Here is a 19,986-nt window from a genome sequence, read left to right as displayed (position 1 = left end):
TTTTAGAGGAGAAAAGTAACTGTATAAACAAAAGAAACGAATTCATGAACAGATGAATACAACAAGCAAAATACCTACTTAAAAATAAAAAAAACATAAGCTAAGTGCTCTAAATAATTTGTGATGTCTGTTGTAATCAATTTTATGTTTTTGTACTAAATTTTTCTTTTTGTTATTTTAAAATGTAATTTCCGTTAAAGTTTTTATTTTCTAAGACTTAGAGTCTAGTTTTTACCATGAAATTTTGTTTACATAATCTACTAATCTCTTTAACTTGATTTAGTTATCAAAAGCAAACTAATTAACTTTACTTAAAAACAATTAACAGGCCCAACTAGTTTTCAATATAAATAGCCAAATTTAGTGATTCTACAATTTTATTATGACAGAAAAGTACTGGTAGCAATACCGCTGCAAAACTCAAGTTTTAAAATAAACTCAAAATAACTGTATAGTTCTTTTTTTATTTAATAAAATTAAAAAACGTTGTATACATCAGATATTTTGTATCTAAGGTTTATTTCATTATTTAACATGTAAATTTTTCATTATTTAATATGTAAAAACTGACAGAAATTAAAGGATTTTTAATAATTTTTATTCGAATTTCAGATTTTCCCGTTTTTATATAAATTTTTCAGGTTTTCCAGGGCTCCATGTTCAATAGGATATACTGTACACACTTCTACTTTTGTTTATACTGTAGAGTATGTAAATTTTGTTGTACTTTTCCTCATTTTTTAAGTATCTTAGCTTTTCTATGGAGTTTTAACATAAATTTTATAACTATGTTTTAATTAAAAAATATGGAGTTTAATGTACACATTTTGATGCAAAGTAAACAAACACTAAACATTTTTTTGTTTTTTAAGTTTGAAATTTTTAAACATACAAAGCAAAATCATACTCAAAAGTGACTACTTTGAGTCTGAAAAATTTATCAAATTAGTGTTTCTCTTTTAGTTTGAATCTTGGGCTACACCAAAACTTGTTTTTTAAAGATTTACAAACATTGTTTTTATACAAAATTTAGTTACCTCAATCCAGTTCAGCACATTTTTAGACACTGTGTGTTTGCAGTATCTGCTTTATTTAATCATTACTGGTTCCTTAATTTGTGCAGGGAAAAAAACTAACACATTTTACAAACTATACCTTTGTCGCTTATTCAAAGTCAATGTCAAAAACAAGGCTTGTTGCCCAAAACGGTGGGAAAAGCTAACTTATGATCACAATATTTAGCAATCTCTGAACAGAAATAAATTAAGTGAAAGGATAAAAAAAGCAGATTGAAGAGGACAATAAATGAACAATAAAATCATTTTAATTTTATTTACTAACATTTATTTATACTTTTATTTTTTATTAATTTACTTTCAACAGTTATTAATCTGTTTCATTTGTCCTTTGTTCTCTTTGTTTTAGGGCCATGTATGACCAGTCTTAAATTCTAGCGGGTCATTATGGCGAACATTGAAATTCAAAAATATTTATCATTAGTTAACTTTGAGTTTGGGAATAATTTAACAAGCAATGGTGAATTTTTAAGTCAAGGAGCGTTATGAAAAAGCTCACTTTAAACACGAATTTCGCTTGTGAACAGTGCGCTCCCATCCATCTCATGAACATGATGTCTTTAACTGTCAAGTTTCTAAAACTGTCAACGAAATCTCCCTGAACAATGTCCTTGTACTCGGCTGCTTCTTCTGCTAACAATGATTCCTTTTTTGGGTCCCCAGACTGTGCCAGTAGAAATATCCTGTAAAAAATATATAGGTTTTTATAGGGAAAAGCTTGTTTTTCTCCTTTTAAGTTATTAAAGTACTAAAGCAGACTAATGAGTTATGATGTATTAATTGCACATAAAACAAACAACTGTGTACAAACATCTTTAAGTTTTTTGTCCATAAGCTTTTTAGAAAAAATAAGATCAGGTTTTAAACTTATAACTTGTTTTGTTTTACAATTAAGTTTCGGCTATTAGTTAATGCTTTAGATACTATTTGTAATTGACAATTCAAAATCCAACATTTTAAATTCAAAGTTATTGTGAAATATGTTATTTAAGAAGTTTTTTGTTTTCAAGTTAATTATACCATAATAATCTTAGATATTCGACCTAGAAATAAATTTTATTGTCAAATTCAAATTATTTTTATACAATATTTGTCTAAAACTAATTTTGAGACTTAAGAAAATTATCAAACTAATTAATAAAAATGACAATACAGCTCTAAAATTAAAACACACAACTAAACTAAATTTTATACAATTCCTAATAAAAAACTATCTATTGAGTATCTACTTGGTTTTATCTGAGTATTTAAAAAGACTACTTATTTCTTTCAGAAAAAAAACAAGTACAAGACTAAAAAAGATAATAAATATTTATTGCAACTACTAACAGGGTTGCCACTCGTTTTTTCAAAAAAATTTCCAGGCTTTCAAAATTTCTGCAGGTTTTTTAAATTTCTTATGGGTTTTTAGATTTTCTTCCAGGTTTTTGAAAGCACATCTTTATTTGATAATTTGTAGTAGTAAGTTATTATTTAGTTAAAAAAACTGCTGTTTAAAAGATATAAATTGCTTAAGAGTTACTGAAAGTATTAAAAGTTTATTTCATTATGTTCGAACATGTACTAAACTCTTATTAAATAGTTGTTCAAAAGCCGTTATGTTGGTTTAATACAAATAGCTAAAAGTCTACTTAAATTTTTTCTTAGTTTGAACGTGTTATCTTATTTTAATTGTTGTTAAACTAGTTTATCACATGATTATTTGATATTTTTAAAGTTTAATAATTAGTTAAAATAATATGCTTTTTTAAACAAGAACTAGGTCCAAAAAGTAAGTGTTAGAACTGAAATGAAATTAAAGTCATTAAGTAACTAAGTCCTTCGTGCTGGTGCTTGAAACACTTATAAAGATGGCTTAAAAGAAACTATTTTGAAAAGCTCCATGCACTATGTGCAGAGAACAGCTGCCAATGTTTATAGGTTGTGGTAAATTTTCAAGCTTTCTTTTAACAAAGCCCTGAAAAAAAATTGACCGTCCAATGAGACCTCTACCATTTTTTTGACGTCAAGATCATTAAAAGCTTTACCAAAAAATTGCTTTAAAGACTTTGCGTTGCTATATTTCAAAAACTCTGATCCAAAAAGTCTTGTGCCAACTGTTTCTGTAGATTCAATCCAGAATCTTATAATAAAATCTATCTGATTTTTTCAATCTGATCATTGAGATTTTCATCGAATGAAATTGCATATATATGAGACTTTTTTACATTTTACAGTAGCTCTGAAAACAAGAATGGTGCTAGACCAAAATTTACTGTATAAGCAAATTTTGTCGTTTGCATTGAAGCATGTTTAGCAATAGTGCTATCAGGAAACATTTTTTCAAACATTAAAAACTAGTTGTCACAATTATTCCCAGAAAAGTTGCTTTGGACCATTTGTAGTGCCCATAAAATATCAGCAGACCTTGTACAATGGAGAACACCAGATAAGTCAGAAGTACTACTTTAAATACCACCACTAGGAGAAGGTCTAGAATTAAAGCAACTTTGGATGTCTGTGACACCTTTAAGAGTTGTTTGTAACTTATGCGTTTTAGATACTACGTGGCTTCAAAGAGCAGTAACCCCCATATTAGACCAACTGATAATTTGTTTGCACATTTTAGCATTTCAATCAAACTAACCTATAAAATACTTTTCAAGCTTTATAAAACTTTTGAAAACACTTAAGGAAAAAAAAAATAATTTTACTGAAGTATATTAAATTCATCTTGTGCTAAAACAGAAGAATGACAACACACAAAATATGCATTGTTTAGTTTATTACAACTTTTGTTAAGAAATTTGAAGACTTTTGTGGTTATTTCATATTTTTCTGTAAAAACTTTTGTAAAATTTTTGTTACAAGTACAAAGTAATGTTTTTATTTCTTTCCTAATGAATTCCACTCACTAATAATATCAACAAAAAGTTATTGTTAAAACATTATTGTTTAAATAATAACAAAGTTTGCTAAAACCTCAGATTTATAAGTCATAAAAGCTATAAGTATTTTAGTTTTATCTATTTAAAAAAAATTAACAAAAACTCAAACTTAAAAAGTTCCAGGTTTTTTCAGGTTTTTTTTTCGAAATTTTTCAAATTCCAGGTTTTTCCAGGTAAAGTGGCAACCCTGTATGTACTGAGCATTTAAATCTGAAAATAAAACTAGAGAAGAAATATACAAAATATTTAATTACCTTTGAAAAACAAATCTCATAAAAACTGTATTTTCTATAAACCTTTTTGCTTTCACATTTGGCAAGTATGACTCGTTTCCCCACATTTCTCTAATTGCCCGCCTTCGATCAAAATTAGAAGTAATTGATTTCACGACAATCAGAAGAAATACTTCTTCAGAGTCCCCTTTGTCATTTTTACATCTATCTGGTTGATCGTAAATGAATGGATAGTATTTTTTCTGTTTTGAATATTGGGATAAAATTTAAATTATAATAGAAAAGCTCTAAGAGCGTAACATTGTGTTTTAATTAAAAAAACAAATTGTTATATTCTTGTCAAGATTAATATAAAAGTGATTAAATCAGTCCAGGACACAGCCAATTTTTTATTTTTCTTCTGCATCAACAATTAAAAAAATCAAAAGATAGTTTTGCAATATCTACAAGTTCATTGCATATTACATAAGTTCAAAACGTTTTCAGATTTATAATCCTTCCTCAGTAAACTTATAGTAAACTAATTAATATTACTATATAACTACTAATAAACTAAACGCAGTTTATTATAAGTTTACTGAAGACTAATTATAAATCTGAAAATGTTTTGAACTTGTGTAATACGCAATAAATTTCTAGATTTTTCAAAACTATCTTTTCATTTTTTCTAGTCATAATATTGTAAAACTATAAAATAAATTCTTTTGACTTAACTAGTGACACTTACTAAGTAACTTAATGAACTAAACATTTATGAACAAAACACAATATATTTTGATAAAAATCTTTTAATAAAATTTATACAAAAAAGTGTTTTTTTAATTTGATATGGAAAAATCAAAAATAAAACTATCGAGTTCATGTTATGTACTAAACTTAATAAAAAACAGTTTAAAGGTGTGTTTCAAAAAATATAAATAAATTTGTTTTAAACCTGTGAGTACTTAAAAGTTACTTCTGTATTTTCTTGCGCCTTTTCTTCTTTTTTGTCACCTTTACTATCATTTTCTAAACTACAGTTTTTTGACCACATTGACCTTTCTTTCTCCAAAGTGTTTATTCTTTTTTGTAGATCTTGGTTTTGAAGAGTGACAATAATAAAATTGTAGACAACAAACACAACAAACAAAGTCTTCAAAAGGAAAAACTTGTATTTTCCAAAAAATGAAAAAAAGTTATGCATCTTCCTGCAAAGTTATACAAGTTACAGTTTTACTACAGCAATCTAAAACTCTGATTTATAACTTTAAGTACAAAAGTAACATTGTATGTTTTCTTTCTTTATACTTTAGGTGAGTTATTTAAAGAACTTTTAAAATTTACTTTCTACAAAGAAATTCATTTAAATGTATTGTGTTTCAATACCAATTATAGTTTTTAATGTTCTTTTTAATCTAACACTCAAACTTCTAAAACTATTAAGGTCATAGGAGATAAAACATTTTTTACATGTTGATCTTATTTTAAAGATATTTAATTTAGCTAACAGTTAATTTTTACCATTTTGTAAATTCAAAATACTTTTAGAGATATGAACGTAGAAAGTCAGAGAGCTCATTAGGTTTCTTATAGAAAAACCAAATTAAAAGAACAAAATATACTATTTCATTAATTTTCTAAAGGTTTCTCAGTTTTATCTGTAATAAAAAATAAACATTCCTAATTATGCCTTATTTAAAAAAAATCATAACTAAAAATTGCATCTTTTAGTTATAAATTTCTATATTTTTCTTTTCTTAGATAGATTTTTTCTATAAATGCAAGGAATATTTCCTGTAAATTTGAGTTTAATTGACAAAAAACGAAAAAGAATGTATACTTTTAGTGAATTTTAAAAAATATGGAAACGTTTTAGACAACTTTAAATTTTTCAAAATTTAACTAATGTTTTTTATTCTGTGAAAAATATTTTACAGTAAATAACTATAGCTTATTATAGGTGAAAGTGAGAACTACAAGTTATTTATTATAGAAATTAAAATTTATAATTCAACTTTAGAGATAATATTTTTATAATAGTTCTAAAACAAATCTAAAAACTGCAGTTTTTTTCGTGTCAATTTTCTCAGAAGTTATAAAGCTCACTAAAATACATCTAACCTGATAATTTTCAAGTTATAGACAGGGTTGCCACTCTTTGAGTCAAAAAATTTTCCCTGAGTGACCAGAAACTTCCCTAAGTAACCTTAAACTTCCCTGAGTTTTTTTTTTCAAATCGTTAAAAAGTTTATTATTACATAAAAAATTACAATGTTAATTCTGAAAATATTGAAGATTTAGCCGCAAGGCTAAAAAATTTCTAAAATAAGCACTTAAAAAAAATTAACAAAAACTCGAACTTAAAAGATTCCAGGTTTTCCCAGGTAAAGTGGCAACCCTGTATGTACTGAGCATTTAAATCTGAAAACAAAACTAGCTAAAAATATACAAAATATTTAGTTACCTTTGAAAAACAAATCTCATAAAAACTGCATTTTCTATAAACCTTTTAGTTTTAAAATTTGGTAAGTATGACTCATTTCCCCATATTTCTCTAATTGCCTTATATTAATTGTTAAAGAAAGAATAAGAATTCCTTGAGTCTCCCGAGTTTTCCTGAGATTTTCTAGAACTTGAAAATTCCTTGAGTTTCCCTGAATTCCCTGAGTGTGTGGCAACCCTGTATAGACCTCAAAGTTTTGTGAATTTTTCTTGCAACAACAACAAATATTGTTGAAAGTTCTTTTTCTAAAAAAATAATAATTTTTTATTTACTGTTGAAAAACAGTTTAGTTAATAATTAAAAAACTCCTCCTTATTAAAGATTTTATTAGGCTAAGAAATTTTGAACTGATAGCTAAAAAGTCAAAGTAGATATATTTTTGATGAAATAGTCTTCTTTTACTTATTTAAATTTTTGGCCTGTAAAGTGATATGATAAAACTGCCAAACTATAATCCCCTATTCTAAAGTTATTTAATTTATTTTAATGAAAAAAATGACAACTGGAATCTTCGTGATTATTCTGAAGAATAAAACTAAAAAAAAATATTTCTGACAACTTTAAGTCTTAAATAAAGTTATAATAAATAATGAAAGGTATAAAATGTTAATCAGTTTCCAAATCTCTGAGAAACTTGACAAAAAGTAGCAGTGTTTGTATTTAAAACTTTTCAAAACTAACTGTGTTGTGAAAGTAATACTAACTTGTTGTATTCAATGAAAAGCTTCTCATAGCTCATAAATTTAAGTTTTAGAAAATAATTTGTAATAATTTTTGTAAAAAAAAAACATTTACTCCTATAATATTAAAGCCAAAAACGATAAAAACTTTCAGAAAACTCAGAGCTTACTAAACAAAGGAAAGTAAAGTATAAGCGCAGTGAGTTTCGGGTTAAGTAAAATTCCCTGTTTTTATTGTTTACATAATTTTGGTAATGATATCTAAATTTAAATTCTTATATTCAAATTGTTTAGTTACCAGGGCTTAAATCTAAATTAAAATTTACAACAGTATTTAAAAAAGTTTTAGCTAAGCTAAATACTATTTTTGTTTTTGTGAAAACAAAAGTTTCTGTTAAAATTATTACTTTTGTGTGGTCTGATGGCATAAGGGCCCTATTAACAACCTAAAAACTTTCTGAGTTGAATTACAGGTAATTACCCTAGTCCTGGGATGACGTTGCATCAATATCAAACTGAAATTATATTGTATTTGATGTCTTTTTTAACCATTATTCTAGATAGGCTTAAAATCAATGTTTTAAGGCTAGATTGCTTAATCTAAATTTTAAACAGATAGTTTGTTTTAAACACACTGTATATAAATACATAGTAAGAATTAAATTTATATATTATTGACTGAAATATTAAAATGATTTTATTTTACAATACGATATTCTATATAAATTATTGTATTGAAGTAATCATTTTATACTGTAATTTAAAGCGATTAAAAATAAAAGCTTTATTAGTTTAAGATGAATATGTTTAAATTTGTTTATCAATACGTGGCCAAAATCATGGTTAAAAAACACATTGAATATAATAAAATTTCAGATTGATATTGGTGAAACATCATTCTTGGTAATTACCAAACTGCAAATTGAAACCTCGTGGTTGACACATATACATAAAAATATTTTATTGTATCTTATTTAGAATTTGATACAACTTTGTGTATGTAAGTGATAATGTATAACACTTACATATGACTTATAGTAATACTACTATAATATTAGTATTATTAAACATCACCATAACAGTTAAAAAACTATTAAAAACTAAACACAATAGTTAAAACTGTTGTGTGTAGCTAGTTTTTTCTGATTTCTAATTTTTTGTTAATTTTTAATTATTTGAACTTAGAGCACCTTTCTCTAGCTTGCATTTTTGCAACTGAAAGCGCAGTGTATTACTGACTAAAACTAAAAACAGACTGCGGGTAGTCTTTAATGGCCTTGAACAAATAATAAGCTTTATTACTTTTTATGGTTTTTTTAATTATTTAGTTATACATTTCTAATATCTTAATAGGAGTTAAGTATAAATTTATCAATTTGAGTTTTGTTTACTCCCTTGTCTTTGTTTTTTTTTCAGGCTTTGAACTATAGACAACATGGAGTATTAATATTTCTAACTATCTTCTAATATTTTAAGTTATTCATTTAAAAAAATTATCAGCTCTTATGAATATACTTAATTTAAAGTTCATTTTGTTTTCAAACCTGCGAGATAGACTTCTTATTAAAGTAACGTTATGATAAAGAAACTTATTTTTGGCAAAGTTACTGCACATATCCTTTTAAAAAAGCTGTATAAATACTACTTAAGACCTTCTAAACTGAACTTCAAGTTAATTCACCGAGTGTTTATGATAACAAACAAAACATTATTTCATATAAAAACCTAAGTATTTCCAATGTTACTTCAAAAATGATAAAAAGAATTTGAGTACATGCTACTGAGGACCATAATGTTATTACATTTCATTCGAAGTTGATCCATAAAAACTTATTTTTTCGTTGTGTCTACTTTAATACTTTTTTTTTTGTTATTACATTATAAATACAGAATAAATTGTCTTTAAAGTTATATAATATAACATAAAGACGATTACCACTCTTAAAGTGAAAAAACTGCTCTGAGTGGCCAAAAACTGTCCTGGTTCACTCTGAGATTTTCCAATTCCTTATAGATAATTTTTTCCACCATACAAAACCAATAAACAGGGTGGCTAAATGTTTTTGGCAATTTTTTTCAAGGATTTCAAAATTTTTTCAAGGTTTTTCAGAATTTCTTCAGGCTTTTAAATTTTTTTTGACCATTTTTTGTAGTAAATAAGTCGTAAGTTAAAAAAGGTGTTTTTTGATAGATTTAAACTACATATACGATACAGTATTACTAGTATTTTTTAGATTTAATTGATGACTTTTGACTTTTTTTAAACATGAAATTATTTCTAGTTTTTTCTTAGATAAACTAATGTTGTTTATTTTGTTAATTTACAGCGTTTTTCTCAACTAATAGTGTTGATAAAAACAACAAAGCCTAAAGTGTATATTGTAGATGACATAAAGCTAAAAAAATAAACTAACAAACAAAAATTAACAAAAACACTTAATCAAAAAGTCTTATAACCACACAGAGATATTAGATTACTTAAATTTAAAAAATATGTATGGTTTTATTATATTCTTAATCCAAACTTTGACTATAACTAAATATAAACATTAAACCTAACTAAATGATACTTATCATAGCTATTTTAAACTAGGCACAACTTATGACTTATAATTTATACTATAAAGCTAAGATGTATTACAGCTGCTACGAACACATTGGGCACAAAACATTGCATCAGAAATTTTTGTTTGTATCTGCTCTTATTTTGCTCTTTCTCTTAATTTTCTCTTGCACTTGGATTTCTCTTAATCTAAACTCTATTAGGTTGCATCAGTCGGAAATAGAGGCTTTAGTTGACTGACTTCACATTAAATTCAAAACAATGGAAGTGAAAGTAATAACAGTATGTATTATTAATTTGAGTAAAAGTTTGTCAATTACTGGTAAAAAAATTATATACATATTTTTTTATGTTTGAAAATTATAAAGTTTAACACTTTTGATTAAAGTTGTTAAAAAACTAATTTTTTTTTAAATTCAGGTATTTTCTTGACTGTACAAATTTCTAGGTTTTTTCATGATTTATGTACAAAATTTCTAGGTCTTTTCAGGTTATTTTTTAGTTTCCCAAATTCAAGGTTTTTCAGTTTTTTTTGCTTAAATTATCAAATTCTAAGTTTTCCTAGGTTTCATAGTTTTCTTGCAACCCTGAAAAAAAATCAAGTTTGTTAACATAATTGGTTATAGAATAACAAATTATTGAAACTAAATCAACTAAATATCATTTAAAATGTAGAAAATAACTTGCCTGAGTCATCCTGAGAATAAAATCAAAATTCTTATTATTCTGAGTCATCCTGAAAGTTTTATAAGTTTTAAAATGTCCTGAGTTATTCCCAGTATGTGTGGCAACCATCCTTAAAGGATTGATGTTAGGCCTGAAAAAAGGAGGGTTATGGTCGCTTTTAGGGGCGCGTATTTTACTTATTAAATTCATCTTTTCAGAGTTACTTTTTGACATTATATTCAATTTTTTATATTAGCAGGGCTATGCTAATATAAATTTTTGTGTTTTTTTTCTCATAAATATACTCTATGCAGTTATGACGATTACTTTTGTTTCGTAACAGAAATTAAGTAATTTTGTTAAGATTTAATAGTTTTTACAGAAAAGGTTTTCATGTGCACTTCATATCGCTAAGTATAATTGTTAAACTATTTTTCTTGACTAAAACAGTAAATTAGTATTGGTAACTTAGTTGTGTTGTACTTAAACTACACTTTTAATAAAACGAAACTAATAAAATCTATAACTTCTAGTAATAACGTTTCAAAATAGCAATTATTTAAGTGTAAAATAAAACGACGAACTTCTATAACTCTTAAAACATTATATACGTTTTAAAAAAGACTAATGATAATTAAAAAAATTAAAACCGATATACAAGATCGAATTAAAACTTTAAAATATTTTTGTTAAATACCAACATACTATTTGTTTTCAGTTCAATCGTAACTAAAAAAATAAGATACAACTTTAAATTTAGATTTTTTTTATTTATAAATTATAAACTTCACTACACGATCTGAAGAAAAATAATTCACAAAGTTTTCACATAAATTTTCTTTAAAATAGAGAATTGTTGAAAGTAGTGCAAATAATCGAAGCCAAGTTAATTGCGAAGTTACCAGTTAATATTTTAAGTACTTATATTGCTAGCACAAATAACCTTTTTTTTTTATTGAAAGTTAAATTCTTTTAAATTCAAAACTAACAATATAATAAATTTGTTCGCAATCTGAACTATTTAAACAATAATTTTTTTTTTTCTATCATTTATAACCAATACTATATGAAAATATCCAAAGACTACTTAATGAGATTTTTACAAGCTAATAAAAAGTTTAGAATATCTAGTTATTACTTTGTTTTGCATACTAAATTTTTAATACAATAATAAAAACAATAACAGTTAGAGAAACCAATTTTAATTATCTAAAAATTTAAAATTTCTAGGTACTTTTTAAACTAGTTTTAAGACTTAAAACAAAAACTTTTTTCCTAATAGAAGTAAAGCAAATCTATTTTCAACAGTTATTACCCTAAAAATTTAATCCACGCTAAATATGTACTGTTATAACGTACAAAGTAAATATTATTTTAAGAAAAAAATCGTTTAAACTTTTTGCTGCATAAAAATAAAACTTCACTTAAAAGAATAATTATGTTTAATTTAAACAGATATATTAAATAAAATTAAATTATTTGTTAAATTAGAAAATTTTTATTTTCGCGAGGATGAATTTTAAAACTTAAAACTTAATTAAAGTGGTAAATACTTAAAAAAGAAACTTTTTTTGAAAGACCTGTTACGAGTTTTACACTAAGACTTAAAGAAGCATTTGTTATTTTCAGCTTAAGTCTGTAATTTTCTTTTACCATGAAATCCAGCCGAGGAACTAGTTTGTCAAAATGAAAATCGTCCTTTAAACCGAACTTTTAAAGCCTTCTTGCCACTCTGGAAGCATTTACAACTTGTGCTGCTGTGTCTTTTTAAGTAAACTAAGTAAAAAAGTTTGTCAGTGAGTATTTGCTTTTCATTCAGACGGGTGTTTACTTGCATGCATTTCAGTTCAAAGTCGTTTGAAAGGCTGGAAACTCGCTTTCTGCTTTGTAAGGGCATATTGGTTTTGTCGATAGTGCCTGCAAGGTAAGTGAATTCTTCAGGCCGGTGTTGAAGCTTTTCTATTTTGCTTTTTTTTCCTTATTAGACTGCCCAAGCTCACTTATTATGTTATTTCTGAGGCTTTTTTTGTTTTGAGTTGATGTATCTGAATTTTAGTATCTAAATTAATTTTTAATGCCTTGCTTACTTGTCAATGAAAACACTAGGTAATATATTTTGATAAAGTATGGTATAAAGTAAGTGATCATCAATATATTAACGATTTTTAATATATTAAACAACAAATTTAAGCGACAGTTTTTGTAGATACGTTACTCTCAAAAAATATTTTTTTTAAATTGTATACTTTTACTTGTTAAAGCGTCACTGTTTATAGTGCATCCTGATACTTTACTGTTTCCCTTTAGACTTGCTAGAAAGATCTCTCCCAACTATTGTTGAAAATGGCGAAAAAGTGTTGCTGTAATTTATATTTTAACTAGTAAAAAAAACTTAATCATTTGATTTTGGTTTGTTTATTTGACATACTTCGGATTCTAAAAGTGTTTAAACTATTTTTTTAGTTCGGTAAAGTCTATAGACTAACCTAAAAATAAAGTAGTGTCTAAGTATTTATACTAGTGTTAAAAGCTGTTTTAAACTTTTTTAATACTAGGTTTCATGTATCATAAATTATCACAACTATCATTTTGTTCAAAAATAATAATTTTCAGAAGTTCATAAAGTTTCGATTTATTTGCACAAGTGCACATTTTAAAATATCACACTAGTTTTCGAAAAGTTAAAAAAAAAGCTTTCAGGATACAAAAAATATCAACCTTTGTTTTGAACTTCCACCAGATTCTTCCATCAAACTGTTTATAACAGAGTTGTTGCTTTAAAAACCGATTTATTTTTATAAACTTTAACTATCATTAACTTGTACAATCGATTTCTAAATAAATGCTGCTTCAATGAAGTAAAATTTTCTATACAAAAAGCTTTGCTTGAATAACCAACTTTTTTGTAAACTTCTTTATAATATCATTAACTTCTACTAACAACCTTATGAAAAGTATTTTAGCTTTAGTTTACTATGACAGCAATGTTAACAAACAATTTATTAATACTAAAAAAAATGTGTAATGTTTTAAAACGTTGAAACATAATGACATGTCATACTAAGAATCTTTCATTTAAGATTAAAGGGTTTCAAAAGAACAACAAAACTCGATTAATATGTAACTTTTTCTACTACAAAAACTAAACATTTATAGAAAAATACGTAACTGCATCCTTTATTTGATGTTTTTGCGCTAAAAAAGTTTATTAAAAATCTTTATCTTATCTCATACATAAATAGTATAAACAAAAAACTTTGTTAATTTTTATTTTTAATTTAAAGTGTAAAAATATTTAAGATTTGACTAAAAGAAAAAACAAAACACAAATTTATTGAAGATAAAAAATAGTTTTATATAAATTAAACAAAAAGAGCAAAATTTACAAATGAGCAAAATAACAGTAATCAATATGTGTCTATAACAAACAGTAACAGTTTTTTATAAACTAAAGATAGTTACTAAAGTTAAACTATAACTAATCATTAGTAAAACAATTTGACTGAAAAAGTATTAGTAAACGCTTTTTTTCTATACATGACTATAATTTCTTAAAAACAGCTTTTACTATAGTTTATTTAAAAAAAGCTAATTTTATATATTTTGTTGAAAGTTATAAAATATCAAACTTTTATGAATTTATTGTTGTTAAAAGTTTATTTCTAAAGTTTTAGGTCATTTATGAAACTAAACTAAAAATCAAACTTTTATGTATATTTTTATAAACTCACTAAACTTTAGTTCAATTAAAAAAGACCTACATCGAAAATGCTTATGGTATATGTACAAAAAAAGCCCTTATTAAAACTAAGAAACTTAAGAAAGTAACAAAATGTGTGTTTCACATTGTCATCATTTATAATTATATGAATCTAAAAATTTTCTATATAGCTGCATTTATACCGAATAGGGTATTAGCTTAATAAACTATCAAACACGGGCCTATTTTAACTGACTATAAAGTTTTATTCTATACAGAAGCTAACACCTTATTAGTACTTAGTTATTAGATCCACTAAAGGCTATATGTACTAATAAATCTAATAGATCAATTGAATTAAGATATTTTGTGCCTAATAACTAATTATAAACTTATACAAGATGTTTGCATGGTTAGGAAAATATTTTTTTGTTACATAAATAAATTAACATTAAGCAAAGTCAGCAAGCATGACACAACAAAATAAACTAAATAACAAACAGCAAGTGAATAGAGCTGCGCATATTGCGCAAGCCTAAGGCAAATGAGCAATTTCTTAACGTTGTGTTGGAATAAGAACATAATTTTGATTGCCTATAGCGCCAACAGGTGAGAAAGTATAAAACTACAAAATCGACCATCCATCTACTTAAGCATTTAAATAAAAGTCTTAAAGCGAAAACAATTAAATTATATGTAGAAAAAAGTAGACAATGATATTAATTTTATTCTTGCAATATTTATCGTCTTAAAAGTTATCAAAAGCTAAATGCAATTTATGAATAAATAAAAATCAGCTTTAATTTCTGTTTGATTTATGTTTCCTACTAAAACTTACTTAGAGTAAATATACACAAGTACACTACTAAATAAACTACGAATAATAGTATTAATATAAATTGGTTCATCTTTGTCTGTTGAATTATTTTTTAACAATTAGTGCTAAATTTCAAAACAGTTTTTTTATTAGAAGAAAAACTTCAATTTAAAATAAGTATTTTTTATTTAAAGGCATTAATAAAAGTACTATACTATTTACACAAGTGCTTCTTTTCGGTTTTATTTTATAAGCTACATTTTCAAAATTTATTGTGGTTGACTAATTAATTAGTTACCACACACAAGTTAGAACCAAATAGAATTGTATTTTTTTTAAATCAAATGTTTAAAAGCACGCCTGTTACTTGTTAAATTGTTTTATTTAAAGAATTCTTTATATTAGGATGAAAATTGTATTAGCTTGTATAAAAAAAATCATATTAATTTAAAGTAAACTCATAACAATATTTTATTCAAAAGTACTTTTGTTAGAAACACAATAAAATAGTACTACTGTATTAATTATTGGATAATTTACTTGCAAACATTTAGTTGACTATATTGTATGCGTTAGAAGTCGAATAGTGTTAGCCTAATTGTAGCTTAATAAAATGAGCCCTAAAGACACACTTGATTATTTTAGAAGTTAAATAAGTGCTTACAAACTGATAAAATCATAACAAACTTCGTTGTAAAACATAATAAATTTTTACCTTTAAGAATTTAATCACTTTATAAAACCAGACTTTTAACATATTGGAAATATCAGTTTATTGAAAAGTTATACCATGAAATTTTAAGTACGCATTTTCTGTTGAGTAGCGTTTTTTGGTCTGTTTTTAAAGTGCGCAATCAATAGAAAGACTGCTAATTTGTTAAAATAAACTACTTTGATTTAGTTTCATGTTTCCATATGATAAAATGTAAATCAAAAGAAAGAAACTTAAACTTGAGTTTTTTATTTTAGTTACTGTACGAAACTGGCTAATTATGAACAAATAAAAATGAAAAAAAAAACGTTTTTAGGATTCATGATAAAAAAATCTATAGTTTCATAACTTTTTAGAAAATTACCAACTGCTCACAAACTAGTAGAGTAAAATAATCACTTTACTTTTCTTTAGAGTTTTCTAAAAACGTTGTTCCTCCAAAAACTGATGCAAATATTTATAATAAATGAATACAAACGTATAGAGAAAAATAAAAATATTGCATTTTGTTGTCAATATACTTTTGATTTTGACTTTTTTATTTTTAGAAATATAAGTTTTGCTTTAATTTTTATAATTTTGACAAATGAATCACTTGTTTTTCTTACTCAAATATTTAACTAATAAAAGTAAAATATTAAATATCATAATTTGAAATTAAAAAGTTGAATGTATCAGACTTTTATTAGTAGATAAGTAATTTTTTGTTAAATATTTGTTTTAATAGATAGCTTAAGTGATTTTAATTATTAAACTTGCCTCTAACAGTAAGAACTAAATAGTCAGTTTACACTAAGCATTACTAATAACTAAATACATCAAATATATTTTTATTTTTAAGTTTAGCTTTGATTAATGTTTTTAATTACATCAATAATTATTATTTCATTTTCAAAATATTTTATAAAACAGGATTTTTAAGTTTGTCGAATCAGTAAATTTAAAAGAAAAGTAAGTTTCTTTCAATTGTAATTGTAAATTTACAGAAGTATATACATACAACAAATAATTTAATTTATTACAAAAAAATATTTTGAACTGAAGTGTTTTAAGTAAAAGATCATAAACTGATTTAAACTTGTTAAGAAAGAAACTGATGGTTTTATTTGCACTAGTAAGATTTCTTTCTCAAATGGTAACTTCGTACATGATGTAATATTTTATTAAAAAATTACTAGTAGAGGAAAGAACTATTTTTGTTTTATAAGTTTAAAGCAGTGGTCGTCAAGGTGTACACTGGTGCATATTAGTGTACACGAAACTTTTTTGGGGTGCACGAAATTTTTAGGGTACACGAAACTCATTTAGGGGCGCACGAAACTTTGAGATTAGAAAATAATATATAGAGTTAGGTTAAATATTTAGTTATTATTCAATAAAGTATTTAAAGTTCACTAAACTGGGGATTTTGTAGTAATTACGCAGAAGTGTTCAATTAATAAGTACTTAAGACAAAGCCATATAACTAAAATATCATTGTGAAAATAAGGTAAAACAAACAAAGAGGTCAATTAAAAGAGGATCAAATAAAAAGTTTTAGCTTCAGTTGTTAAATGGTTTGCATGTAAATACAAACTGAGTTATGAATTTTCAGGAGAAATGTACTAATAAAAGTGTTTACGTAATCCCACCACTTAATAAGATATATGCGGCGCTTATTAAAATTAGATCTTGGGGTGCACCGATTTTTTTTTGTTGCAGCTTGGTGTACACAGAACTTGATTAGATTGACGACCACTGGTTTAAGTATAAGGTGAAAACTCTTAGTACATAGTTCAAATCAATCGTGCGAAAGTTTTTACATTTCAGATGCAACAGATGTTTTTGCAACTATTATTTTATGACGTCACATTTTTATGACGCATTTTTTGCAACAAAATTTTTATGACATCACACTATATGAACAGCAAGCGCTCGTTCACCACTAAACCGACGCGTATATATACGAAGTGCGTTGCAATAATTGTTGATTAAGAGAGCTTCTGTTGTCGCAAGTGGAATGGTCAAAAAAGCGTTACAGAAACTCCTTAATCTGGTTTTTTTTCTATTTAGTTAAAAAATTACCTTACTTTTATTTTTTTTTTTTTGCCATTTATGTTAAAAAGATTAAATACGAATATTTGGAAAAATTTATCGTAATTACCACATATTATGTAATTTTAATGACAAATTCGACAGCTAACCAGAAGTTATGTATAATTAGTATATAAACTGAATAAATAAACAAAAATTTTAAATAAAGTGTTTTGGTTTACGGGGCGAAAGAAACTTTATTTTGTAAATCTAAAGAGTTTGAAAGCAATAAAAAAGTAAAAAAACGACTTTGTGCGATTCATTTAGTTAAACTTCAACATTTATATACACTTTTTTATTAAACAAAAAAAGGCGCTCAAAAATTTGGTCTTAGGACCTGGTGTTCGAAAAAACCTTTCTATTTTCGAGTCATACACAAGGATACAGTCTAATGTCATGTCTAGGACGTGTTATAATAATTTGTTTCAAAAAGTAAATGTAAAAACGATTCTAAAAAAACATTCAAAATAAGGTTTTCATAAAACAAGAGAAAATCTTATTAATGTTAAAGTTTTTGCGAAACAAGTCTAATAAGTAAACTCAATGTAAAAAATTATATACTTATGCCTACATAAGGGTGTTTCAATAATTTAGGTGTTTCAAAGTCATGTAAATTATCGTTTTTGTTTTTGGTAAAATACATCAGGTGCAATATACAAAAATAAAGCTAAAAGTAAATTCATTTTCAAAATTTTTTAATAACGAGTGAAATTTTGGAAAATATGAAGACAATGATTACAGATTATTAAAAGCTTGATAAACTATTTAAAAATAAGCTAAAAGTAAATTCATTTTCAAAATTTCGTAATCGCGATTGAGATTTCGTAAAACTTAATGACAATAGTTAAAGATTATTTAAAGCTTGAAAAATTATTTAAATCTAAGCAATATGCTAATGGATCTATTAAGATTTACTAGTTACTTAACAAATGCCTACTTTAAAAGATTTAAAGTTAAATTGAATTAAAGTTCGTCGATACAATAAGGATATATTTCTATTCATTTAATGGTTTAATGTCGTAATTTTCTATATAACGAATAAACTAAATTTTGTAGATTTATTTAAAACTAGCTTCTAATTCAATAGCATTTAAGATTAATTTTACTGTTTCTTTAATCTAAAGTATCTGCTACTTGTTATTAAATTACATATAAGTACTAAAAAGTAATTTGAAACATTCTATTTGGCAAAACATCATTTAGTGTTAATACAAAAATGAAACAAATATTTCTATGTTTGCTCGTGGTACTGGTAAGTATTTTAGAAAGTAAAACTTTACTTCGTTTTGTATTTAAAAGTTTTCTTAAAAGTAAAAAATATTGTTAAATAATACTATATGTATTTTTATTTAGCTTCTTTTCATGTGCTTATTTTAAACGAAATCGTACCAAGGCTTAAAGCTATATATTACTTCTGATTACTTAGTTGAAATAATTTAAGTATGATGAAGATTTTAATAAAATTTGAGAGACCTTTAAACTAAATTAAATCTAAATTTATAATAAAATAGAAATTTTGTCAAAGTTTTTACTTACAATTATTTCATACTTTTGCGACGGCCACAAGTAAATAAAGTTGCTCCTTCACAATGCAGCTTTCTGTTAATCTAATTGTTTCATTTTTAGAAATATTGCAATATCACAACTAAAAGCTTAACAAGTTGATAGTAAGAAAATATTAATTTTTTATATCATTTAGGTTTTATAAAGTTACATTAGGTTTAACATTAACAATGTTGAATTACAAAGAAATTCATTCAAAGAATTTTGGTATAAAATGTTGTTTTACTTTATTAAGTATATTTAGTTTTAATGAAGTAAAAAATTATTGTGAAGTTTTTTAAAGTAAAGTATTTATAACTGCATGTAATCCGAAGATGATAACTTTAGTTCTTACACTTAAAACTAAAAATATATGTCGTTCAATTATGTCATAGATATTTTAAATGTAGAAAAATATATGTTTTTAACTTATTATCTCTGATTAGTCTAATATTTTTTAAAAATTATTTATTTTTTGTTAAAAAAGACTAAATGTAGCCAATATATTTAGGTTC

At 25.0% G+C, this 19,986-nt stretch overlaps 1 protein-coding gene across 1 annotated transcript in view; it reads right to left on the bottom strand.

The window, feature by feature from the left end:
• Positions 1-12,524, bottom strand: part of LOC145832517 (UDP-GlcNAc:betaGal beta-1,3-N-acetylglucosaminyltransferase 7-like) — a 31,996-nt gene extending 19,472 nt beyond the window's left edge. Inside the window, exons 1-3 of the mRNA XM_082939833.1 lie at positions 12,459-12,524; positions 4,300-4,478; positions 1,576-1,759 (exon numbers count right to left, since the gene is read on the bottom strand). Coding sequence (XP_082795959.1) covers positions 1,576-1,759; positions 4,300-4,478; positions 12,459-12,524 — 429 coding nt within the window. The remainder of the gene's footprint in view (positions 1-1,575; positions 1,760-4,299; positions 4,479-12,458) is intronic.
• Positions 12,525-19,986: the final 7,462 nt, after the last annotated feature.

This window comes from Thalia democratica, chromosome 3 (assembly GCF_965202585.1).
Source record: "Thalia democratica chromosome 3, ktThaDemo2.hap1.1, whole genome shotgun sequence".
Classification (NCBI taxonomy): Eukaryota; Metazoa; Chordata; class Thaliacea; order Salpida; family Salpidae; genus Thalia; species Thalia democratica.
The sequence above is the reverse complement of the archived record's forward strand: the minus strand, read 5'-3'. Positions and strand labels throughout refer to the sequence as shown.